General features: G+C 35.3%; 1 protein-coding gene across 3 annotated transcripts in view; it reads left to right on the plus strand.

The window, feature by feature from the left end:
- The window catches only part of Nrg (Neuroglian), a 78,247-nt gene that overhangs the window by 20,654 nt on the left and 29,878 nt on the right, over positions 1–27,715 (plus strand). For all 3 annotated transcript variants that reach the window (XR_011107716.1, XM_068770235.1, XM_068770234.1), the window contains exons 4-5: positions 21,341–21,958; positions 26,042–26,232. Coding sequence is in view for 2 of the 3 variants with exons in the window: in XM_068770235.1 (XP_068626336.1) it covers positions 21,341–21,958; positions 26,042–26,232 (809 nt within the window). In the remaining variant the exon portion in view is untranslated. The remainder of the gene's footprint in view (positions 1–21,340; positions 21,959–26,041; positions 26,233–27,715) is intronic.

Below are 27,715 nucleotides of genomic sequence, written 5' to 3' on the forward strand. Positions count from 1 at the left end.
CGCTGACGTAGACCCCTTGCAGGTTGTCATAGACACCTAGAGGTCGATATAGACCACTTTGTGAATCACTGCTTTAAATAGACACGCCAACAACAAAACAATGATATTACATTAATTTTGTATATGATATAATATTGTACGTGTGTGTATACGCGGGTATTTAAATTTGCTTATCTATTGTACGTGTAAACATCCCCGGCCATAATTATCAGGCTATTTGTGTAAACATTAATAAAAAATAAAACAGTAAAATAAGAATTAATGGATCTGTAAATAATAATAAAATAAACGGCGTACAATCTGTTTATTTAGTTAGACTCGGTTGCTTGCTTTACAGAGATCTAATAGAAATAACTGAAACTGTCCACGCATCAATGTTAAGCCTGAATAAGATGACAGGACAATTAATGATTAATTACAGAAAATTACTTAAACAAATATATTACTGTGATCGAAAAATAACATAGGTTGGTACGACTGCCTACAAAAGGGTCTATGTGTCAAAAGTTAGTTCATTTGACTCAATCCAAGCATTTTGAAGGGTAATAAATTTTGAGGGTTAACCCTTAATGCATGACTTTTATTTATACTTTAAAAAAATTATCTTGCAGATAAGTACACTAAAATGCAGGACAAAAATAATGTATATAATATTTTTTAAACTTACTTTTTAAAAAAACCTTATATTGCATATATACAACACTATGCATTTACTCTCTCATTTAACGTTTAAGTTGTAGTTTTACATTATTATGCATTTAAGGGTTAAACGAGGCAAATTTTGATCGGTGCCATAATCCCTTAATTTTTTTGTTCGCTTCTTCGCGATTTTTTTGCCAAAAATTCAACTCATATCGTGCGGAAACCACCGTTTTCGCGTCATTTGGCTCCGTGCGACTTCTGGCTATTTAGCAAACTCAAAAGGCCAATGCGCTGACGCCGTTTTGACACGATTTAGGAGATAAATACAAAATTGTAGATCTTGAAGGCTGTCCCGAAAAAAGACTATTCTGATTGTTTCGAGGAGTTAGCTTTAGCAAAAGCGCCTTGTATCGCTTTCAAATAAATAAAGAATTTACATTTTATCAACAAATTCACCTTACTTTTTAATCACAGTCTTATGTCACTCGTATTTTTCACAATATCTTGCATTCCTTGTCATACCTTTTCTTTCATACATCGCTTCTCCTCTACCCCCTCCTCTGCAGGATCTGACATTTGTATTTTCTTTTTTTATGTTCATTTATTTGTGTTTTTTTATATTTATTTGTCTTCCATAAAGAGTCTCAGGCTAGACGGCTTCTGCCCCCTGCAGTTTCGAATCCGTAAAATTTGCAAATTCTATTTGGGAAGCAAAAAGCACGAAACACGATGTTTTGGAAAAATGTAAAATATTTTAAGTAAGAAAAGGACAATATTTAGTCACTTCCGCACATGCAGTGGTAGTCGTGCAACAAAGTGCACCGCCCGCCAGCCCGCTGATAAATGCGTATGCGGCAAACAATGCGAATCACAACCGTCACCGCCAAATTACTCAACACGTGTTTTACCCCTCCATGGGGCATCCTCAGGAGTTATATTACACCGATTAGTGCCAAACACAGAGTCTCGGTGCATTTCATTGCACGACTGCCGCTGCATGTGCGGAAGTGGCTAAATATTGGTCCTTTTCTTACTTGCGATGGACTTCCGCGAGGTAACGCCTGATTCCATTAAATATGTAAAATATTTTGTCAAATGTGTAGATGCTGGTTCCTATTTATGGGATCTAAGATTGCGCCGGTTCTTCTTCGGAAGTCCGGGCGTGCCGATTGCAATAACATCACCGTCGCACAAATAGATACGAATCTCGCGCGTTGATGTCATCGCATGCCGACGAATGTGAAGGGCTCGAGGTCGCTGCGAGTGATACGTTGCCAACCGAACAATATGTTTTCATTAGCCTTAAGTTGTACAGTCGCGCGCTAAATCCTTACAAGTTAAAAGTGAGACCACATGTACATTTTAACGTGGCGTGTTTCACATGTTAATGTATTTGACTGTACAATGCAATTACTTTTTTTTAATGTAGTGTCAATTGTTAGACTTTTGGCAGCTTTGTTAACAACTCGAACAGTTTCGCGTTTTAATGTTTACTCATTTTCTTTAGTAAATAAGACGTATAATATAATGAATTCATAAATTATAATAAAAAAAGTATATCATAATCCAAATCATCAAAATAGAAATTCCTTTGGTAAGTTTTTGTTTGAGATAGAAATCTGCTTCCGCTATCTAGTTTGCAAAGAAACAGTACGCTGAGATAAATGCATGGTGTACATAACATTGTGAAGAGTTAAATTTGAGAGGTTTGTGTGTTTAAGCTCCGTAATGGGCCCTCTTATGAGCCCTCGCGCACTCGCGGGGAATGTCTCCGTTTGCAACCCTCCTCCCCCAAACCTCCCAGTATAACCCGCGAATTCATTGTCCCATCTTGCCGTGGGTACATTAAATATTTCTTCGTATCTCGATCGTGTATTCTACCTTGGTTTATTTAAGCTCTTTCTATCCTTGTCTACAGTTTTTTTTTGTTTGATTTGACTCATTAAAAACTACGTCTTGAATAGTTTTGATGTTTGTATTGTTTCTTTTATTTTCTTTCGGATATGACGTTTTATTGTACGGTTTACATGTACCCATTCACCCCATGTTGTGTCGTAATATGTATAACAAATGGTCGACCTTCATATTCAGAGAGAACTCTCGGGATGTTTTAAACCCGATGAAGTCAAAAAGCGTAGCTCGAAGAGTTGCTCATGCAGTCAAGACCGTTCTGGTCAAAGGTTTGACAAGTGTCAACCGTGGGTCGGTAGACGCGGCGTAGGTAGACCTCCAATTAGGTCCACCATTTAGGCCGGGTTCATTAGATTAGGGCTAAGGTTTGAAGACTTTGAGGGTGGGAGCCTTCATCGACCATTCAATGCAAGTGGAAAGGGCAGGAATACGTGATCTCTGCGGTACAGCGATGACGCTGGGATGGCACAGCTTAATCAAGGGATGTGTGCTAGCATAGTACTGAGAGGCAGCTGCCAGTTCCGTAGGAGATTCAGCGGCCCTTTAGTACTTTTGTACTGAAGACGACCAGCTAGCGAATTTTATTGGATAGAAATCCCACATAAACTTGCACTTTTTCCGGAAGACGGAGGATCTGATGTCCATCTAGAAGATTTGCATTCAGATACAAAAAAAAAAACGCCAACTAGGTGAACCGAGAACATCAGTCATCAATCAGGGTCACGGGAAGTCGCTGTTGGATGCGAGGAACGCATGATCAGTAATGTAATATGTATAATAAATTTTGTTCATAAAAAAAATGTAAAGACCTTATATGGTATAATTGACGATTCAAACTTCAAAACTGTGTTACCTTCACCAATAAACTCGACAGCTTACCAATCCGGTGGAATAATCTTTTGCCCAAACCAAAATTAAAAAAAAAATATCTTGTTTTAATTTATAAATACATATTCAAAATATCTTTATTCGAGCAGAGAAATAAAAATACTTTTGATCGACAATTATTTTTATTATTATTTATGAGTAGCAAGATACCATCGGCTCGAAATGCTTTTCCGTAGGGAAGAGCCGGCCCGAAACTCTACAGTTGCTGTTTTAAATGTAATTTAATACTGTTTGATATATACATATAATATCAACCATGTGAATGAGTCAACAAACCAAGTTCCACACATTTCGATCAACTAAAAACTAGAATGCTATGACAAGCACTAATGTTAGTAATATTCTTCTCATTTATAAAGTATCCGTCATGTTTAGTATATATATAGGTATATATATTGCCAGGGAAACGGTATATTCCAATTCGAATATTTTAATACCAAAAGTATAAAGTATTGGTCGAACAACATATTAAATCCGCGAAGAGCGTGAATGCAGGAGTGACGTCACGCAGCCATGCGAGTATACCGGCTGCATGAATATACATGCATACCAAATTAAGAACCGGAAGATGTACGGGGCCACACTGGTTCGTCGGACGTTTTATTTGGTACGACTCCTATATAAAGAGCCAGATAAACTGGTCGGTGTAGTGCGAACACCGCTAGTGTGGCCCCGGCAATTCTTGGATCGCCGCAAAGCCAATCGACGAGGACAATGATGTCATAGTTCCGAATTCTCTTTAGGACTTTAAACGTTTTTGTGGAACGACTTTATTGTAAATTGAACGTTATTGTTATACATTTAAGATGTTTTTTCGATTACTCACTTCGCTTTGAAGCTTACGTGTTCAAGAGATAAACGAATTAAAAAAAAAAATAATGTTCAAATTTCTTTATACTAATTTTGTATTAAGTTTAGAGCAAAATATTAGTATGAATGTCATTATATTTTGGAAACGAATACTCCTACCAATTGCGAAGGCTTTGAACCTTGTAGCATCAATCAATATGTACATAGAAAGATATCTCTTAAACATTGTTAGTATATACAGTATGATCATTTGTAGTTGTTTAGGAGGTGAATGGATAGTTCAACTGTCAGCAAAAATCTTTAAACTATACTTTTACACATATACTCGTAATTTGTCATCCTGTATGAATAGGTAGACTACGTATGATAATCTTCTAACACGCAGATTTTATATTTCGATTCTCGTCAAACGTTGGAAGAGAAAATTGTCTGTATATGTGTGTGTGTGTGTAAAGTATATATATATATATATTTATATATATACACTTTTTATAAATATTTATATATATATATCTAATATATAAAGTACTCGTGTCACGGTGTTCGAACTTGAACTCCTCTGAAACGGCTTGACCGATTTTTACCAAATTTTATATGCGTATTTAGTAGGTCTGAGAATCGGCTACTATCTATTTTTCATACCCCTAAGTGATAAGGGTTGTTCACTCTTAAATTTTTTTTTTTATGATACAACATACAAATATATATATATATATGTCATTTAACAGATATATATATATATATATATATATACTGTCACTTGTATCATGTTTAGCAACCTCAGTATCCGATACGATTGATCCTGGCTTCGATCCGTATTGCCGATAAAACTTAAGCAATTTAAAACATAATTACGGGATGAACGCTACTACCACATGGAAAAGCGTAAGAACTACAAAAATTCGCTAAGGAAACCACTTTTGTATATTATTTCTCATTAACTGTACGGTAACTTACTGTTAAATATACGCGATTAACTCAACGACGAGTAGTAACTTTAACTTAAAAAATAAACGTAAGTACCGTCGACTAAACTCATTAAAATTTTTATAATTATATAAAGCGTTAGGTTTCTGTCTGCAAAGGTAGACTGTATGAAGAGTTTTGCGGGGAGCTAAGCGGTGAAATGTTGCGGTGGAAAAATGGCGGGCAACCCGGGCGCTCGAGGACCCTACAAGTAAACTGATACTAAGCCTCTTAGACTTGCACTTTGAATCACTTCCTAGAATACGCGCGTATAATACAGCATGGGTGGTAAACTCGCGGGTCGCATGCGGCCCGAAATTAAAAATTTGCGGCCCAGTGCATATGTATGATGCAAAGTAAAGATATATATTCGTGGATTAGAAACGAAATAACATATAAAATTATAATATATAAATATAAGTTGGAAGTCTTTTTATACTTTAGGTTAGTGGTGAAATTGCTACTGAAAAACCTAATAAGGCGTAATTATATCTACGTTATCTTATATACTCGAAAACTCGTACATGAAATTATTCCTGTATGGAAGTACTTATCATTGCGAGCAATTGTTTAATATGAATGTAATTAAATCCTCTGCTTGAAACTTTATTATTAGGAATTTAATGGAATCAGGCGTTACTTCGCGGAAGTCCATCCTAAGTAAAAAAAGGACCAATATTTAGCCACTTCCGCACATGCATGCATGCGCATACATTGCGTGTGCGGAAGTGGCTAAATATTGGCCCTATTCTTATTTATTATTAGGGCTCACATTAAGTCATTTTTAAAATTAATAAAATTTCTCCCGAAATAGAAGTGATAGTATCAGACAAGAGATGTACGTCATCTTGCTTGAATAATTTCTCGTCAAAAATGTCAATGGGAGAGGCAGAGAAGTTTCTCGAATGGCGAACACGAGATGGTGGACCGATGCGGACAGCTCAGGACTGGTCATCGTGACCATCTTTGGGGGGAGACTAATGCCTAGCTGTTGGTGCCTATCGGCTGAAATGAAGACTGGACCAGTGGTGGCCAAGTTCCATTATAGTACGAGCTATATTTCAAAATTTGTTATTTTTTCCGAGCCGCAATTAAAAACATACATAAATGTTTTAAAAAATGACCGAAATTTAATGATTGAATATAGCAATACCGCACTTTGCGTCGTGGTTACGTTCCTAAAAAACACGACGCCAATTGAAACGCCGCAAAGTGAATTAAGATTTTCTATAGCAAACCAAGTAAAGATCAAAGATAGGTTCCAGGGCTACGAAAATACTACTTTTTAAAAAGATAATTAAACAAAGTGAACATTTAAAAAACAAAAATAATGTAACTGCCAATAAATAAATTGGAATAATATTTAACTTTTTTGTTACCAGAAACAACACGTAAAAATTTATATAAATTTATTACTCTTTTAAAAAAGCACAACACACTACATTACAATACACTACGTAATTGAAACTGAACTGTAAAATTAGCAAAACAAAGTGAAAATAAAAGTGAATACAAATTGCATTGATTTTTAGTTAGAAAAGGAATTCCCGAGTTTTCATGGCATGGCGCAATTAGAAACAAAAGTGTTGCCATTTTTTAGACAGAGAGAAAAGAAAAGAAAATTTAAAAAAAAATTAAAGACTCGAACCCAAAGAACGCATCCTCGAAAATCTAACGTCGCACAATGAAAATTAGTACTAATTAAGCAGCGACGCAACTTCGAAAAAACGCAAAACGAAACTACGCAAAGCGGGGTATTGGTGTACATATAAAAGTACAAAATATGTGTATTGAATTTTAATATTAACAATTAAACACATTTATTTTACTTCAAGGTATTTATTTAGTGAATAATTGGTGCCAGCGGTAATTTTTTCATATGATGATTGGTAAATATAAATCGATGTTTGAATTTTAAGATAAAAGGATTTTTTAAAATATAACAACTTAAAAATGAAAGGGAGGGAGCTCGGGTGTATTTATCGAGAGCCACAAATAAACCTTCAAACTGCATCTAACGGGCCGCAGGTTGGTTAGCTCTGGACTAGACTGTTTACCAAATATATAGATATATATTTATTAGTTGATGTAGCATTTTAAAGAAACCTAGTTGTCCTTTCTGGAGGTATTGAAATGAATCAAAACAAAGAGTGGTTCAATATAAGGCACAAATTTAATATTTTAATACTGTCACATTAATTAGTTTGCTTAAATTATTTATGTGCAAATAGCGATTCCATATATTTATTAGTCCAGTGCGTCAATATATTTCTAATCCACATGTAGAAATATATTTACACATTTTCGTCATATTTTATTCATATAACCCATTTCTTTAATTATAGTTGAAAATGAAATAAACTTTTGCATTTTTCAAGTTTTTAAATAGTTAAAAAGAGGAAAAAAAACCATTTCTGGACTGTTAAAAATAAAATATTGAAATGAATAGTGATCTTTCGATTCTATAGAGAAATCTCCACAAGTTTTCCATTTTATTTTTTGCCACAAAAAGTCAATTCAAACCTGACGTACAAAAGCCTTTAGAATTATTTTTTCGGTTGCCTACTGTGTCAGTGAGATTTATTTGTTGTGGAAAAATGTTTGCGAAATGTCTTTTATTCAGTCTCACATACAACTCCATCCAATGCTTATGTTTGTTTTTATAAAGTAACTAACTAGCTGATCCCGCAAACGTTGTTTCGCCATGTATGTTATTTCTAGGAAACATTAAAAAACAAATAAAAAAATAGGGTTGATCGTAGATGTATGCTGTATCATAAAAAAATAAAAACAAAAAATGTTGTCTAAAAAAAAAAATTAGGGGTGGACCACCCTTAACATTTAGGGGGATGAAAAATAGATGTCCGATTCTCCACCCTGGCCGATATGCGCGCTGAAATTCACGAAAATCGGTCGAGCCGATTCGGAGTAGTTCAATCACGCACACCGTGACACGAGAATTTTATATATTAGATCAGAGTTCCCCAAACTTTTTTGTGTGGTAGACCCCTTGCCATGTTTTTCCGTGTTGGGTAGAACCCCCTACTTACCTGATATTGATTTCCTGTAAATTTCTAACTGTAGTGAAGTTTAGTGTATGTTCAAAATGTATTGGGACTACAAAGCGAATACCAACATCCTACAACTTACGCAATTTTATAAACACAATAATTTTATTACTTCATAGGTACTTTTATAAATAATGTAAATGTTTTGATATTATAAGATAGTATGATGTAAGTAAATATGTACTATCAGTGTATGTGTTGAGATCCACTATCGTGGACTCCCATTTTCATTTAATGGACCCCCAAATTTTTTTTCTTTGCAGGTTGTCATAGATCCCTAGGAGTCGATATAGACCACTTTGGGAATCACTGTATTAGATTATTTATTATTCTATTCAAAGTGTACACTCCTCATATAAGAATTTTAGTTTATGAATTGCCTTTTTTAACAGGCTAATGTAATTACTTACGTCGAATACACACCCTAGACTAATTATTTTCTATTAAACTTGACCTCAGTAATTTATTTTATATTTAGAGACTGATGGTATGCTATTGTACAGTACCTATAGAGTTGTCGTTAGATAACATTTGATAATGTGTACGTGAAAATATTTAAGACTAGATTTAAAAGTACTAACGATGAATAATAACAAAATAATAAAATGTAAGGTACAGAAGACAAAACACAAAACAATGTAATAAATGATCTGTGATTCTTTGGGAATGGAGAAGGAGAATGTAAGGTGAGGGTTGAATGACAATAATGAATACGAAGTGAAGGATTTTACGATTGATGAAAGAAAGATATCTAATGGATTCAGGCGTTATTTAGCGGAAGTCCATCCTAAGTAAGAAAAGGACCAATATATCGCTACTGTATATACATTGGTCTTTTTCTTACTTAGATGAAAGAAAGAAAAAGATTGATAGATACCGTGAAGGAATAAATACGACAAGCGTTAATTTTAAAAAATTATCGAGTTCCACACCAATCAGTGGGAACGAATTAAAAAAAAACGGATTGATGGAACAGGCTTATTATTCAATAAGCTAATGTTGGCGGAAGTAGTGATATTGGTCCTTTACTCACTTAGATGAAAGAAAAAAAAAAGATTGATAGATACTGTGAAGGAATAAATACGACAAGCGTTAATTTTAAAAAATTATCCGTTTGGGGTGACCTCTCGTTCTTCTCCCATCTTGGATGCACAGGGACTATTTTTGCTCAATTATGTATTCACATAAAAATTTGTTTGCCCATTTTTCTCATGTTCATATTTATTTCTCTCATTGATTTTCCTTTTTTCCGTACAAATTCTCTTTCGTAACTATTCTTTTTTTTTTTCGCCATTCTTCCTGGACAGTTACCTTAAAATTTTTTAATTTGTTACCTCAATGTTGAAAACGTCTAGTAATTACGTTATGTATTATTTCTGAAAACATTATTTTTTATAGGATGTACCATACATTAATAGACAGCCCTTAACCCTTAAATGCATGACTTTTATATACTTAAAATATATATATATCTTGCAGAAAAGTACACCACAATGAAGAGTAAAATAGAAAAAAAAATATTTTTTGTTCTTATTTATTAAAAAAACTTTATATTGCAGACATACAAAACTATGCATTTACTAAAGTGTAGTACTTGTTTTATGTTTAAGTGGTATATTGCAGTTTATCATCATTATGCATTTAAGGGTTAAAAGCTTTTACAACTATACCGATGAAACCTATATATAAAGACAGGCTGTCGCTCTCTTTGCGTGTCTTATAAAAAATATAATACGAAACTTTTTTTAGAAACCCTCCTCAACCCGCTTGCGGCTGAAACTTCGTACAAACCGTTCTTAGCTGATCTCCACTTAGAGAAAGGATTTTTTCTACCAAATTCCAAGTCTTTAAGTTTTATGGTTTAATAGATATCGTGATGAATCGGTGCATACGTAGATATGTAATAAAGATTATAAAGTCTACTCCCCTATTAAGAAAAGGACCAATATTTAGTCACTTCCGCACATGCAGTGGTAGTCGTGCAACAAAGTGCACCGCCCGCCAGCCCGCTGATAAATGCTTATGCGGCAAGCAATGCGAATTACACAACTGCCACCGCCAAATCACTCAACACATGTTTCACCCCTCCACGAGGCATCTTCAGGAGTTATGTTACACCGATTAGTGCCACACACAGAGACTGTGTGGTGCATTTTATTGCACGACTACCACTGTATGTGCGGAAGTGGCCAAATATTGGTCCTTTTCTTACTTAGGATGGACTTCCAAACGCCTGGTAACGCCTGATTCCATTAAATACTTACCTATTGTGTGTTATAAAAGTTAAGGGAGGATCCATCAAGTCTATTGTATACCGTGACGTCACGAATTTTATATATTACGAGTCAGCGAGCGCTTTCGCAGCACGGCGTCCCCACATAAAATCGCGGCGCAGTTGGTACAAAGGCGGCGGTGTGAAAACGAGCGCAGCATTTACCATTTGCAGACAAAAGTACGCTAATACAATGGAAAACGATTGTGCCCGCCGCAACCAACCCTTTTGTCTATTGTCTAATGTTAAATCCGCATTCTGCATTGAAAAATTCGAGTGATTTTGAACTTTAATCGCTACGATTTAAAATTGATATTCAGTTTTTATTAAAGTCGTGCTGACATTTTCAGGATAATCCTAGACGAGTGTAATAAAGATCTAGATATGTCCCATCGTTTTGTGTTGGGAGAAATTTGAAAAGGATCTTGCATTTTATTTGCATGATGTAATACATCTTGTTATAAAAATATATAGCTAGGCCTTAAAATAAATAAAGAATTTCCAATTATGAAATTATATCCATTAAAAATCTATCGGTTGTCATTCGCTATTTTGATATATATGAATCCTGGTAACTCCTTTGGGATAATTTTAACCTTTGTCCCACTCGCTTTGCTACATTGGATAGCCCGTTCCAGGGTACGTATTGTTCACATAACTCCTTGCGTCTACACAAGAACCAATGTGGAATTAGCGTGATAGTAAGATAGTAAGTAATTATAGAACAGTATCAAAGTTCGATGGTTAAAGTGGGTAAGAAAATTTAACGGCCATAGTCTCCGGATATTGACACATCACCTCCCAGATGACACTATAATCATCACTATCACCATGTCAACCGATGCCCACTGTAAGGTATGGTATGTATAGGTCTTCCCAATGATCTTCAAAATGACTTGTTTTCTGGAGCCTACATCCAGCTTTTTCCCCCCGACTTGACTACACCGTCGGTTCTTTTAATGAGGAACTTACCCATGCTGCAGGCTATATCACATAATTACACATAATGTGATCATATTAAAGTTAAAATGTCCATATTTAATATGTTTGTATTAGGACACTATTCTCTTCCTCAAACACACGTGTACCTTCTCACTCTGTGTCTGCCGACTCGCGGTCGCCAAGAATATTATCTTCCAGCCTTCACCGACGAAAATAGTCTAAAGCATGATTGCACAGACTTTTTAAGACTAGGGGCCACTCGGGAAAATCATGAACTGATGGCGGGCCGGCCGCCAGAAGTATAGGCAATTAAATTTTTTGGGTTTTATTCTGGAATAGAATTCAATATTTTTCGAATGTACGAGAGTATTATTTTTGCTGTCGGCGGGCCACCAGTATTCCAACGGCGGGCCGCGGTCTGTGCATCCATGGTCTACAACACTTCTAATACTGTCACATAAAGCGTAATTTATGCCTTGCTGCTAGAAGAGTTGCTGGAGTTTCTTCTGCAATTTTAGCTTAATTGTAGATTGCGTGGACCAAGCGCCACAAGCGTTCTGCCACCTCAAACCAAATGAAGAAGTAAGATGGCGTGATGCCAAAAGGATTACTGAATTTGTCTATCGTAAAAAAACCTTAGTATTTTCTATTATTTTTGTTAGTAGTTTACATATTTTTGTTTATACTAAAGAATATAGGTAATAAACATTATTTATATTATTATTTATTTAGGATAATTTAGTGATCACTTTTGTGTGAGATAAGAAGAAAGCTAGAAGAACCCTATTAGATTGAAAATAGAATCAGATTAAGTTTCCTTAAGGAATAAAAATAATACTTGATAAAAGGAAAAAAATTAAACTCGCTGATCTCGCCGCCAGGCTCCGTAATATATATATATATATATATATATATATATAGTATTATATATATATACTACTATATATATATATATAGTATTATATATATATACTACTATATATATATATATATATATATATAAGATATATATATATATATATAAGACATCACACAAATTGTAGGTAAATGTATAATACAATTTAATAACAAATTACCAAACGACGCGGTAAATTTATTTCTTTGTAAATTTTTGAAATTTATCAAGCACAGGGTTTGCTAAAATGGCTTATTACTATATCGCAGTGTATGTTAACGATAAAAATGTTGGTAAATAAATTGTTCTAATTTTAAGGAAACGTTTTGTTTAAACAATCATAAAATATTAAAAAAAATTAAAGTTGGTTATTACCTTCTTCTATTTATTTAAATATTGGACTCATTCGTGTACTTCAAGTCCTTTAGAGGCTTTCAGTGGTAACAAATGCCGTGGCATATCCTGAGAACTCTCGCGGTGCAATGCCCCAATGAATAACGCACTGTAATTATCTGCAAGTGCAGCGCCGCGCCACCGAGCGCCTAGCCCAGTTGCACTAGACGAGTTTCATTAAAAATTTACGGTTGCATTTTAAATACGCGAAGAGCACTCACCTGCGTCCATCTACACCTATTGACCCCGTGCGAATCTGTTACGAGAGGACGGAATGTTTTTTTAAAATCACCCTCAGTCAACGAAACTTTGTTTAAATTTAATGTTTTAATTTCATTTTAAAAAGTACTATACATATAGGTATACTATATATATATGTGTGTGTGTGCATGCGTGTGTGTGTAAAAGCTTCCCAAATGTGAATGTATAGTTCATTAACTGTCAACTCATATATGGTATCCATCAAAAATCTATAGTTTGAGAAATAATAGATAACGTAATGATAATATATTAGGGGGACAGGAAAGCAATGTCGTTCTCTCAAGTTAAATTTACACGGCTATATTTTTAACAAGTGTTTATTTCTAATCAATGTATTCATATTCGTTACCAACAACCTTTGGCCATCTAGTATAAAAATTTTCAATGCCGCTGCGCTAGAAATCAGTCGGTTTTTCTGTAAACTTCGACAGAAACGACATTACTTTCGTATTACAAAATATTAATATTATTTATTTTATACTATCTGTCCATAAATTATAGGCTTGTCGCATTGATATAGAAAATATAAATTCTCTTTATACAGGGTATTGGGAATAAAAAAAGCTTTCAAAGCATTTTGAGGACACATGAGTTGTACAATGCTTTGAAAGTTTTTACATTTATAACCACTCAACAAAAATTGCCAAACGCGCCCTGATAAAAAGATTCCACAAAAAACTCAGTCAAGTTTTTTGTGATCACATTGAATATAAAAGTCGTATATCATAGTCGTTTCAAGACATAAACGCCCACTACAAGGCATATGGCTTCCCATAAAGATATCTATAGATGGATACACCATATATGCTAGTGTTGCAAATGTCCGCTCACAGGGTCAGAGGATGTTTTTCAGTGCGCCGGCCGGGACCTCAGATGTCACGAAGTCATTAATAACCAAAACGACATTTTTAGAACGAATCCGTTGCACTACGGCATCTACGCTATTAAAATTCGGAAATGCACTAGTTTTTCTCGTAATATATCCATTAATAAAAATCACAAGTAAAACTGAATTTTTACCCGAGTAAAATGATTAATTACTTTTATAATGAAAGTTATGTTTTCGTGCCAAAAACTATTCACTGCCCATCTCTAACTTAACATCCAGTTAGGCTCCTAGGAAGGTTATTAAAACTGAAAATTGCTATTTCACAGTTGTCGTCGTTTCAGCCCAAGACGTTCACTGCAGGGTATAGGCCTCTCCCAAAAATATATTTGGAAAGATAATCGTTACGCTTGATAAGCAGGTTGGCAATCACAGTATGGTTAAAGCTGCCTGACATCCTCTGGAAACTTGTTTTTGAGTAGTGATAATCTTGAATAAATACGAGGGCCAAACTGAAAGTTTTTAGAACTGGCAACTTAAAAGCATTATATTAAAAAAATAAGTTTAAATTTTGAAAATAGAACTCTTTACCAATAATATTGAGTATACATTTCATTCATTTGTCATTTGTTTTACGATTTGGCGGCAAATTGAAAATTGTCTGTGCACGTCAGAATGAATTTAAGCCGAGAAAATTTTCGTGCAATGATTTTTTATGACTTTCGATGTCATACAAGTCATCAAAAAAGTTATGATAGACTTCGATTGGCTTTTCACGATGAAGCCCCATCTCGTGCCACAGTTTACAACTGGTTTAATGAATTCAAACGTGGTCGAACTAATCTCACCGATGATTTGCGTGAGGGACGGCCTTCTACAGCGACGACTGAAGACAATATCAGTGTTGTGCGGCGTATGATAGAGACTGACAAAAGAGTGACCTATCAGTAGATTCGGACAAGTCTAGTCATAGGTATGAGTCAAGTGCACAAAATCCTCCATGAACATTTAGCGGTCAGGAAGCTTTGTGCCCGCTGGATACCGCATAATTTGACCGAGGCTCAAAAACTCCGCCGTGTTGATTGGTGCCGAGAAATGATCCAAAAATTTAACGGAGGTGACTCAAATGCTGTGTTCGACATACTAACGGGTGACGAAAGCTGGATTTACTGTTATGATCCGGAAACCAAAAGACAGTCTGCTCAGTGGGTGTTTCCTTCCGAAGAGTTGCCAACTAAAGTGAAGAGAGGTCGAAGTGTTGGAAAAAAGATGGTGGCCTCGTTCTTCGGAAAGACAGGTCATTACGCGACAGTTGTCTTAGAGGATCAGAAAACGGTTAATGCGGAGTGGTACACTAACAACTGTTTGCCACTTGTCTTGGAAAAAGTTCGAGAGAAACGACCTCGCAGCAGGATCCTCCTTCATCACGACAATGCCTCGTCGCACACCGCCAGGCAAACGATCGATTATTTGGCGACCTCAGACGTGGAATTACTGGGTCACCCGCCGTATAGCCCCGACCTCGCACCCTGCGATTTTTATTTATTCCCGAAAATAAAAGAAAAACTTCGAGGAAAACATTTTATGGACGCCGAAGAAGCAGTGGCTGCGTTTCAAAACGCCGTCGAAGAGACCCCTAAGGCCGAGTGGGCAAGGTGCTTTTCTCAATGGTTCCATCGAATGCAGCGATGTATTGATGTAAATGGACGCTATTTTGAAAAGTTATAATAAAACTAATAACTTGCTAGAATGCTTAGTTTTTGATTTTCTAAGAACTTTCAGTTTGACCCTCGTAATGCAAAAATTATGAATTACACGAGATTATATCCCGCGACCCTGGATCGCAAGTCTGTCCTCTACCACTAGACCACCACTGCTCGTATGTAAATAATACGTATATAGATAATATTAGTATGAGTACATTCTCTCTTCATTGTCGTGAAGATGCAATCTATTAGATTACTCTCGGTATAAAAGCACTTATGCTATTTCCGTGCACCCTCTGCTGTGACCTTTTTATGCGTTACCGATGAAAGGAAATATTAATTGGTACGCCCTACCGGTTCAATGTGATGACCTATTACACTCGACCCCTGGCACGGGTTTGATCTATTTATATTATCGATAACATTTCTCGTACCATAAATAGCATGTAGCAGACAAAGTTCTTTTTTTGTAATAATTGAAAATGGAACGCCAAAACTGAGAAGTGCTGCTTTTTGGCATTTGCGTTCGATTTTCAAAATACACGTGTTCGACTTTTCATAATACAGAAATATATTCATAAGCACGCTTTAATGGTGTCTAAAAATAAAGTTTATATTTAATGAATGATTAATAAAAATAGGCCATCCATAGAAAATGTGATAATTTATTATTAAAATATATATCCTTAAATATAGGGCAAGTAGACATTGTAATGGTAGCAATTTCGTGACAAATATTTATCTCTGAAATGAGCAAGTAAACATATTTTATTACAGTAAAATTTCGATTTGAGGTAACTTTGCAATTTATAGGGGTAACCTTTCTGTGGAAACCATTTTACGTCACTTCTTCTGTACATATGTTTGCCGGGGAAAACTTTACGAGCTACAAGCAAAGATGTGTTTACACGTGAATGACGTCATTCCGTCTTTTCTAAATCATATACTTTGGTTATATGCGAAAAGTTTTAAAGCTAGCTTGGCACTATTGAATTCTGTCGCTTTATTATCTTATACTAGGGTGACCAGAAAGTAACGTCACGTCTGTGGACATTATTTACAGAAAAACCGATTGATTTTTTGCCGCTCCCGCATTGAAAATTTGTATACTAGATGGCAAAAGGTCGTTGATAACGAAGGTGAATGTATTGTTGATTAGAAATAAAAACTTGTTAAAAATGTAGTCGTGTGAATTTAACTTAAGAAAGCGACATTACTTTCCGGTCCCTCTAATATTACATTAGCTCTTCGCGAATTTAATAAACGCTTCCTCAAACCCATTGTGAGTGATATTGCATGAAATCCATTCTTGGCTGACAGCTACTTGGCGAAAGGGATATTTTTTTCCAAATTTCAAGTCTCTAAGCCTTAAGGTTCTAGGGATGTTGTGATAGTCGGTACATAGGTAGAAATCTCATAAAATACTAGATGATTGGTTATTGGTAAAAGTGTATATAGCTTATTTGTCAAAATTCATTATGTTATTAGGCTTTGTTAGTGAGGCAAGTGGAGAAAGATAGTTTATGAATCGACATAAAAATACATGATATGTTTTAGAAAATTAAATCATAGTTTTTTTGTTGTAAAAAATCTGGCTTGGAGAAATATTGCAGTCATTTTTAAAAATAGAATATGCAATGGTAATCGGTTCACTTGGAAACGTGCCATTCAGGCTATTGATAAAAAAGTTTAAAAAGATTCATTTGTTTGAAAATATTTTCCATCTTTGTTATCCTGGACCAAAAACTATTGTTAAACTAACTTTGTTTTATTTATAAAAATACATTGAAATGTATCTGTATGTTCTGGAATTGAAGGCACTGCACTGATATTATAAAAATATTTTTGTTCATTTTTCTAGTGCATTTGCTTCGTCAACATTTCATTCATAGCTTCATTACTATGGTTTTTTTTCCTATTTTACACGCGTAATACTTATATGATATTACTTTAATGATTTTACAGTATATTTTAAATATGATTTAAGGCAACACAATATAGCTGAACAAATACTACGATTTAGTCAACAAAATAACAGGGAATAAATTCATAGTGAAAAATCAATAACTTGGTAAACCAGGGATGAGCAACCTTTTTAATCAACGGGCTAATTTAATTTTAATTTTTTTTGACGAACCGCACCTAATGGAAAACTTAATAATTTACAAAGCTATATTTTTAAAAAATAAAGTAAAATAAATGTAAAGATTTCGAGTACAAGTTTTAACGTGTAAAAACTTACAAGAAAAGAAAAACGAGTTTACTTAAAATTTGTAATGATATGTTTCTTTATACAAGCTGAATATAAGTTAGAAATCATGGGGTAGCTACAAGTATGCAGCTTTGTAATCGTGTATCACTCAGTCTTGACCGTTGTTCATTTTGATTGTTTCTGTTATGTACAGGCGTCCCTCGTATAACACGGTACTTGTAAAACACGGTTTAGATATTACACGGTAAAACACGGTTTTGAAATACATAACACGATTTTGAAAAATATGCATTGGAAATTTGAATTTTTTTAAGGGGAATACCCCAAATTTATTGCTACAAAAAATATCTCATTTCGTTTTGAGAAGTGAAAGTACATATGCGTTTTGTCCTTTGTAAATGAAGTTAATAAAGTTTTAGCTTGCTTTGTTTTTAACATTTTAGAAAGTAAAGTAAAAAGTGATAAAAAGTACATAGTAAAAAAGCCTTCTTTTGCAAGTTTATAAGTGCATAATAATTTTAATTTGAGGTATGTAAAAAATGAAGTTGTAACGTTTATTGTAAATCTTATTTTGGACCCTAAATTTAGATAATGTCTGACAAGATCAAGAAGCAAAAATTTAAACGAAAATTTATTTCACTCGAAGAAAAAATTGGAATTTTAGATCGTATAAAAAGCGGAGAAAAACCTACATAAATTGCAAAATCATTAAATTTAAACGAAGCTACTATTCGAACAATATTCAAAAATGAAAGCGAAATTGGAAAAAATGTTGCTTTTGGTTGCTCGCAAGGTGCAAAACGTGTGTCCCGCAAAAGAGATATAAAAGAGAATTGAATAGTTCTTTAGCTCCTTATAGAGAAATTCTGAAAGAATTGCAAGATCGAAATAGGCAGGTAGTTGCTACTACGTCAGATAACCTTTGTCATGATGGAGAAATAACTAGTGAAGAGGAGTTTCAACCAACCTGGAGAAAAAAAAGTAGATTAGCTGTAATTTCTGATGAGAGTGATGATGAAAATTAATTTTGTAATCGTAATAAGCTGTTTTTACTTGTTTTATAATATGTAATTATAATTATTAGTCTTTGAATATATTTTTTGTTGTATTTTTTAATTTTTGTATTTCATCATAAAATTGAATTTCATTTATTTTTCTTAATAAAAACTTGAAGGTAACTTCCTTTTTCATTTATGTAGTATTTGGAACGAAATTTCAGCTATCATAAAATTTTACACCTTAAGATTTGGTTTCGATATAACACGGTACACATTGCCTTTATTTATATTATTTCAAGGTTTCGTATAACACGGTTTCGATATAACACAAGACAAGGTCTCGATACTACACGGTATACCTTGTTTCGAATAACACGGTTTCGATATAGCACGGTACGAATTAACCGTGTTATACGAGCGACGCCTGTATGTACTACCATTTTGTTATAATTAATTTTATAACAATATAATGATTAAAGAAATCCCATAAAATTCAATTTGAGAAATACTCGGCGGATAAATCTCTGAAATTTTATGCTGAAAATTAAGCAATTCAGTCACGACTTTTAAGCTTTTATGCCTGTGACTAATCACCCTGTATATATACGTAATAACAATTATGTGGCGGAGTTCGTGGTAGATTATTTTCAAATGATCCGTGATTCATTTGTGAGTCAACCGCCGCGGGAGAGGCGTTCGATATGTCGGAAACCTCGGCAGATCGACGATATCATTCGCTTGTCATTGCCGTTCACTCGTTGCATGCGGGTGACGGGATATACATATATATATACTTTTAAACATTAGTCTTATATTACTGATATACACATAAGCTGTAACATATTCTATCGTTAAGGAAACGTGCATCCTCAAAGATAGAGAGTATATATAGTAATTTATAATAATCTAATATAAAAAATTTCCATGTCACAATGTTAGTTACCGTACTCCTCCGAAACGGCTTGACCGATTTTTACCAAATTTTATATGCGTATTCAGTTGGTCTGAGAATCGGCTGCTATCTATTTTCCATACCCCTAAGTGATAAGAGTTGTTCACCCTTACAATTTAAAAAAAAAATGTTTTTTTTTTATAATGTGGCATTAAAAAATACACACAACTCTAAATTTTCATATTTAATGGAATCAGGCGTTATTTCGCGGAAGTCCATCCTAAGTAAGAAAAGGACCAATATTTAGCCACTTCCGCACATGCAGTGGTAGTCGTGCAATGAAATGCACCGCTCGCCAGCCCGCTGATAAATGCGTATGCGGCAAACAATGCGAATCACACAACTGCCACCACCAAATCACTCAACACGTGTTTCACCCCTCCACGGGGCATCTTCAGGAGCCATGCCACACCGATTAGTGCCAAACACAGAGTCACTCTGTGAGTGAGAGTTGACTATATATTGTGGAAGTGGCAAAATATTGGTCCTTTTCTTACTCTAAATTTTCACCCCTCTACGATCAACTCTTTAATTATTTTGCAAAACAACGGTTACAGGATCAGCTAGTAATTCTATAAAATCTCTATTATACAAGTTGTAAATAGGGATAATTAATAAATATTGTGCGTATTGATAAATAAATGGAAAGATTTAAATATATATATATTTTTAAGCATATCTTTCCTTGCATTTATATTGTAGCAAATTTTACTTAATTTAGTCTTCAAATAATTTACACCGTCAAAAACGTAAGCGTTTTGTCTTGTGCCCTTACGTATTTTGTCATTTTAATGATGACAGCGTATTTATTTGGGATTCTTTATTTCCAACTTACACAGTGTTTTAACCAAAGTAGTTTGTTTCGGCAGTTGAACTTTTCTTGCTGGCCAGTGTTACGTTTTGTTAAAATAATGATGTTTTTGATGTTAATGAACTGTGCCGTGTCTCCGAAATCCCTTGCACTAGACTAGATACGCGCACCTTGCGTAAAAGTAGGCCACGAGTCGGAAGTGGCCACTCGTCTCACTTTCGCGACCGCAGCCGAGCAGCTCTCCGGGCAACGTGGCAACGCGGCTATTGCAATGATAACAGAACGACCAGAACATATTATTGTATGCTACTTAAAATAACGATAGAACGAAGATGAACATGCTATAAATAAAGATTCGAAAAAAGAATGAACTTTTTAATTAAATCTTCAAAAAATTTAAAAACAAGAGCGTGCGATGGACAAGACGCACACGAGATGTTTAAGAACAGATGGCTTGATGTTTCGCACACCGTCATGCATCTCACATACTTTAAGAGATGATTAGCACTTGCGCACACATACTAAACCATAAAACATAACAATTAAAAATACATTTAATCACAAAATTTTTCAAATACATATATATATACATATATATATATATAATATAATATATATATATATATATATATACATATATATATATATATATATAATATAATATATATATATATATAAGGCTTCGATAAGCCAACTACTTTTAACGGTAAAAAGTGCCGTAGTAATTAGTCCTTAATTAAAAGAATGTTCAATATCTAGGTAGTTAATGATTTTTTTTTGTCAACAGGTACAGATGGATCAAGAACGGCAAGTCGTTCGAATACTCGAGTTACGACAACCGAATCTCACAACAGCCCGGTCGTGGTACCCTCGTGGTCAGCAAGCCCCGGGACGAGGACCTGGGCCAGTACCAATGCTTCGCGTACAACGAGTGGGGCACGGCCACCTCCAACTCCGTCTTCGTACGCAAGGCCGAGCTCAACTCATTCAAAGAAGCTGACGGCCCTCAGCAGACCATCACCGCCCAGGAGGGCTTCCCCTTCAAACTTACCTGCGAACCACCCGATGGCCACCCCAGCCCAAATGTCTACTGGATGTTACAAGGCGACCAGGGACAGCTAAAAACTATAAACAACTCACGCATGACGCTCGATCCCGAAGGTAACCTCTGGTTCTCGAACGTAACTCGATTCGACGCCAGCAACGACTATGCGTACACTTGTGCCGCCAAATCCGTTTTCCGGAACGAGTACAAGCTCGGCAACAAGGTGTACCTCGAAGTGCAGCAGACGGGACTGTCGCCGGCTCTGAACAAGCACGAGCCCGTTCGCCAGTATACTTCTAGAAGGGTCGAGAAGGCGTGGCGTGGGAAAAAAGTCGAACTCTACTGCATCTATGGTGGAACGTGAGTATCTATAATTTTACTCTAAATTATTTTAAAAAAGTTTGCTATAATTTCCGAATTAACGCAATATTCTCACAACCGCATTGAGACGGGCCATCCTCAGGGACATAAACTATTGTAAAGATGCGTTTATAAACAACTACTATTTAGGTTTGTAAGTGGTAATCGTATTCTCGGTTAATGAAAAATGCAGTCATAATTTTGCTGTTTTTTTATATATGTAAAGTACATTGTTGTTCTAAAAATAGATCAAGCCACAGATTTATTTGCAATGTAAAAACACGTTTATTAACATACATACTTGTCACGCTGTGGAATAAACAGGAACAATCACGATTAGTGAAATTTTTCGCATTATAATTGTGAATGGTAAACGCATCCTTACGTGTTTATGTTGAACCAAGGGAATAGGTTGAGAATTTTCTGTTGCTCATTCCGGAAAAAATATCAAAGCGTAATACTGAACCAGCTACACTTAATTAAATGTATGTTAACCTGCAATGCGTAGTTTATGGAACCATTTTTTAAAATCATTGAAATTCGGCGCAATTTACTTCACATAAATCATCCAAGTATTAGTAAAATTTCCAGCGTGAACAAGGGAAATGGAATAGGCATTTGTTTGTGTAGAGATATGATTTTAAATATTAGAATAACATTAAGTTGGTAAAACTATTTTTGAACTTTACGTGAGCTATATGTGGTAGAAACATTAAATTCGCATTAGCATCGATTTTGGCAAGCTTATATAACTAGCGTATCTGGGCGCCCTAGTTTGACTGAACCTTGTTCTAGTTCAAACGGGAATGTCACGTTCTATATTCGCCCGGGAATTTTAATCGATGATTTGAATTAAGAACGACTGTTATTACGCTGTTTTTTTTTCGAGTCGCGTGATTACTGGCCGATTAAAAAAAAAAGCTTTTAATGTTTTGTCTCTGGTATTGTGACGTCACAGCGGTGGTTTATTTTATTGCTTAGTGCAATGACGTATTGATTTTTCGATACTCTACCCACACTGTCGAGCGACCCGGGGTCACCGGGGTAGTGCGTAATTGTAAGTGATTACGTAATACCTGTCACAGTTATTTATAGCATTACCATGTTTATGATTCAACCGCAAGCTTATCGCATATATAGATATTTATTCGTCTTTATTAACGTTATTCTAATATTAGCATTTTAGCTTTTTTCCTACACAGGTTTTACTAGTGTCTGTGGTGGAAATGTGTGGAAGGATATTCGGAAAACGGCAAACATATGTCATAGTATGTCCGCTAACGGGTTTTGAGGAATTTAAAAAAAAAAGAATTCCAGAAGGACAAAGATTCTGGTACTTAAGTATAGCTGATTCGGAAACTTGCATAAGGAGCTCGCCGAAGGGAATCTTATAAAGCCTAAATTGATCCTTACCTAGCACGATAGACAGGGATTTTGAAAAAATTCGTCTGCAAAATCACCCAAACGACTTGGCTACCGCATTAGCAACTATCACCTACACTAAACGATTGTGTACAAAAACTTGTTGATACATTGTGAAGGAGGAATATGCCGCTGAGTAGTTCTTTAAACATGATGAAGGACAAGGAAGAAATCTCCTTCTGGTCTGAGACATTGTAGTTAAGCAGGGAGGAATCGATCTCTGAGATACAGGCCTGCAACCCTAATACAACCTCTCGCTCTCTCTCTTTCTCCCCCCCTCTCTTTCTCTTTCTCCCCATCTCTCTTTCTCTTTCTATCTCTCTCTTTCTCTCTATCTCTCCCTCTCTGTCTCCAAAAAAGCGGTCCGTAGAAACATACTATATTTCAACGCTTTAATAGTTTGACTGTTATGCGACGCAAAAGCTCTAATGCGCTGTTTGTGTTTATCGACGAGGTGTCAATCTCCACCCGATACTACACGACACTACTTTTTAATTTATTTTAAACGCATCACGGCTTGAAACTATCGAAAGGGAAAATCGTAAGAAAAGATTTAAAAAAATTGATTAACATTTGTCTAAATGAGAGTGTTTTATTTGACAGTATCAAGTCAAAATATGTTCTGCAGCTTATGTTATTTGCAAGAATTGCTTAGAAGTCAAACAGTTAAGAAGACTCGATCAAATGTTCCAGTACCAGAAATCCTTCCAGACGTTGCCACAACTGATTAATGAGAAGCTATACAAAAACTGCCACGGGCAATTACAGCTTATTAAACATGTCCACTAATCATACGCGGTCATATCAGAAAATAACTCAATGATTCAATGTACGGAATTCGTCATGGCTTTGTGCCTAGTCGGCGATAACGGTGTCGGTATTAAATCGTAAAGCTAGAAGCAACGGAAAGGTTTTTATATAAAGCCTTTTAACAATCAACACGAGGTGTTTCAACACGCCTTGTCGCGTTATGGGTGCGGTTAGGGATCGTATGTAGTTAACCCTTAATAGCCTAGAGTTTCAATTTTGATACCAATCTTTTAAACCGAATGTTCACATTACTATTAGTTTTTTTTATAGGTTGGCTATACGTATTTTACTGTTGTATAATATTCTTTCCAACGAAATTAAAAAAATCAAGCAAACATAGTAATATTATAAAAAATCACTTTCGTAAATCAGGCTATTAAGGGTTAAAGTATGTTCGCTTATAACATTTATAAAGAGTGTTGACTTATATAATCAAAGATTTAAAACGTGTTTTATTTAAATATGAATAAAATAAACTATAAAGAGACGTGAGCGGGATGTTGCTATTTATTAGAGTTAAATATCAGAAATATAAATGAATGAATTGCTCCTTTCAAACATTCTGGTGTAACCCAGTTGCGATATCCCAGTGGTAGAGAACTGAGACTTGCGATCTTAGGTCGCGAGTTCGATTCACGGGATTATAGCCTTGTATAATTTTAAACTTGTACATTAATTTTCTCTGCGTACCATAATACAACACTGCTATAGCATACCCTCTTTCCAAGCGTAGCTATCATGGTATATCCACCCATAGATATCTTTGGAGGAGTCCTAGGACTTGCAATGCGCGTCTATGGGTGACAAGGAAACTATCCTGGTGAAAAACGAATCCGTAATTTATATATTTCGTTTTTATATATGCAAGAAGTAACGTTAAAAGAGATTACATTTTTCAAGATTACACGTTCCGCGTTATAATTTAAGACGAGACAGCATTTTTACATTCGTCTATTTCTAAACAATAATCCTAATAATATTCTAGAATGATCTTATGAAAAAAAGGGTATGAAAATTGCGCAGTTAATCTAAAATATTCGAGAAAATGAAATATTTAAATTTTTCATATTTATGATATGATATTTATATCGTCACAATTTTTAGTTGATTTCCCGTTTAAGCTTAAAGTAAGAAAGGGACTAATATATAGCAACTTCCGCTATGTAGCAGTAGTCGTGCAATGAAGTACCTTTAATTCACTCAACACGTGTTTCACCCCTCCACGGGGCATCTTAAGGAGTAATGTTACACCGACCAAACACACAGGTGGTAGTTGTGTTTCGCGTTGTTTGTCGCACGCGCATTTATCTGCGGGCGGTGCACTTCATTGCACGACTATTGCTGCATTGCGGAAGTAGCTATATATTAGTCCCTTTCTTAGGACGGACTTCCGCAAGGTAACGCCTGAATCTATTAGATAGTTAAATTAAAGTGATCATTATGAAATAAGTACATATAACATGAGGCAGTACAACAATTGCAGGCAGAACAGTCTGTCGGACACACTACAACATTCGAAAAATCAATATATTTCTATGTAAATCTTGCCTACGTAAATATAAATTATTACATTCGTATATAATATCAGTATCTTTCTAACATTTTATTTTATTTTGTACGTTTGAAAACTCATTTTTAAGAATCTCCTAATATTCAGTATTTATATATCTTTTATTTGGATGTATATTTTGTAATAGTAAACTTGAATCATTAATTGAAATTAACAGCTGCGTTGGGCTCATTTTGCATTTCTTTTTAGTATTCTTATTGAAGACCATTGTATATAAAATAAGTAAATTCTATCATAAATTGGTATGGTATAAGAAATAGTTAACGTGAAGGAACTTGCAGGCCACTGCCGCAGATTGTGTGGAAGAAGAACGGCAGCCGCATATTGTCGTCGCAGCGCATTACACAAGACAACTACGGCAAGACGCTGGTGATCAAGCGCGCTGGTTACGAGGACCAGGGCACGTACACCTGCGAGGTCAGCAATGGCGTCGGCACCGCCCAGACCTACTCCATCCAGCTCAACGTTGAAGGTAACGCAAACATTCAATACAAACTCATTCTTATTCTCGTAACTTTAACTATGTTGTCCGTCCACCTAGTGGGGGAGCCTACCCATGCACCATATATGTACTCAAGTTAAAAATATATTTATATATACTATATATATAGATACGAATTCACTATGAAACCCCTATTACCAAACAACCTTTACAAACTATCTTAAATATGTCACATTAATAATTTTTTTTATTTAAAAACGAAAGACCAATAACTTCCGACAGAGCAGTCTGCAGATAGTATAAACTGTTTTTTTTTTTAATACGTAGTAATCTATTAATGAAAATGCTATTTTTTACTATATTATGGTTGCACGCACGCACGCACACACGCGCACATACGCGCACACACATATATATTTAAATTCTTTGTCCATGAGTCACGGAGAGGCTATGCTATAGTTTTCTTTACGTGATCGAATCAAAAATAAAAGTACCCGTAGACGAACGATAGTAACCGAAAGAGTCGTCCATCGGAATGAAATGTTGAAGCGTTAGTAAGTTGAAAACAGGAATAAGGAATGTGGCGAAGGAACAGAGATGTTGTGTGTACGGAACCTTAATGAAAGGAAGAGAACAGAAGAAAATGTGAGTAATGAAAGAGGATGGCAATAGAAATTGTGAAAGATGAGACAGGAGAACGAAAATGAAATAGTAACAATGAAAAAAGTATTGCTAAATAAAGTCTGTTCCAAATAAAATAGTGGGAAAGAGAGGCTCCAAATAAAGGGTGCTATGAAAAAAGTGGTAGTTGCAGATCATTTAGTGCGCAGTACGGGTGAAGGTCACGGCAAGCGTAACGTACGACGTCGACACACAATTTGGACAAAAGATCTTGTTAAAGTAGTTAAAAAATACTAGATTGAGGTTGCTTTCATTCGGTCTTATTAGAAGTATAAAAGTAAGAAAAGGACCAATATTTAGCCACTTCCGCACATACAGTGGTAGTCGTGCAACAAAGTGCACCGCCCGCCAGCCCGCTGATAAATGCGCATGCGGCAAACAATGCGAACTACACAACTAACTGCCACCGTCCAATCACTCAACACGTGTTTCATCCCTCCACGGGGCGTTATGTTACACCGATTAGTGCCAAACACAGAGAATAGGCTATATAGGCTGAGCCAACAGAGGACCTATTACGGCTTAAATGATGACGATGAAAGCCTTTATTTGCATCACGAGCAAATTTTCTCTATACTATAGGTAAATCATCCACACATCTTTGTGTTTGCGTTCCTGTCTATTTATATTTCGGGGTGACCACTCTATTCTTATCTTATCTCATTTGTTCGTATTATTTGTCCAGTCCTGGAAGAGGCCTAGACCGCAAGAGGGGCCCAAATAATTTACTAATAATGGTAAAAATGTATTTTTTTAAATTTGTAAATAAATGCCTTCATTCATTTATTTGTTCAGTCGAAAGCCATTTTAATTTTTAAAGTGTGCCTTCTGG

This window comes from Battus philenor, unplaced genomic scaffold (assembly GCF_028537555.1).
Source record: "Battus philenor isolate CCGP_79_NKW_IND1 unplaced genomic scaffold, ilBatPhil1.0.hap1 SCAF_3, whole genome shotgun sequence".
NCBI lineage: Eukaryota > Metazoa > Arthropoda > Insecta > Lepidoptera > Papilionidae > Battus > Battus philenor.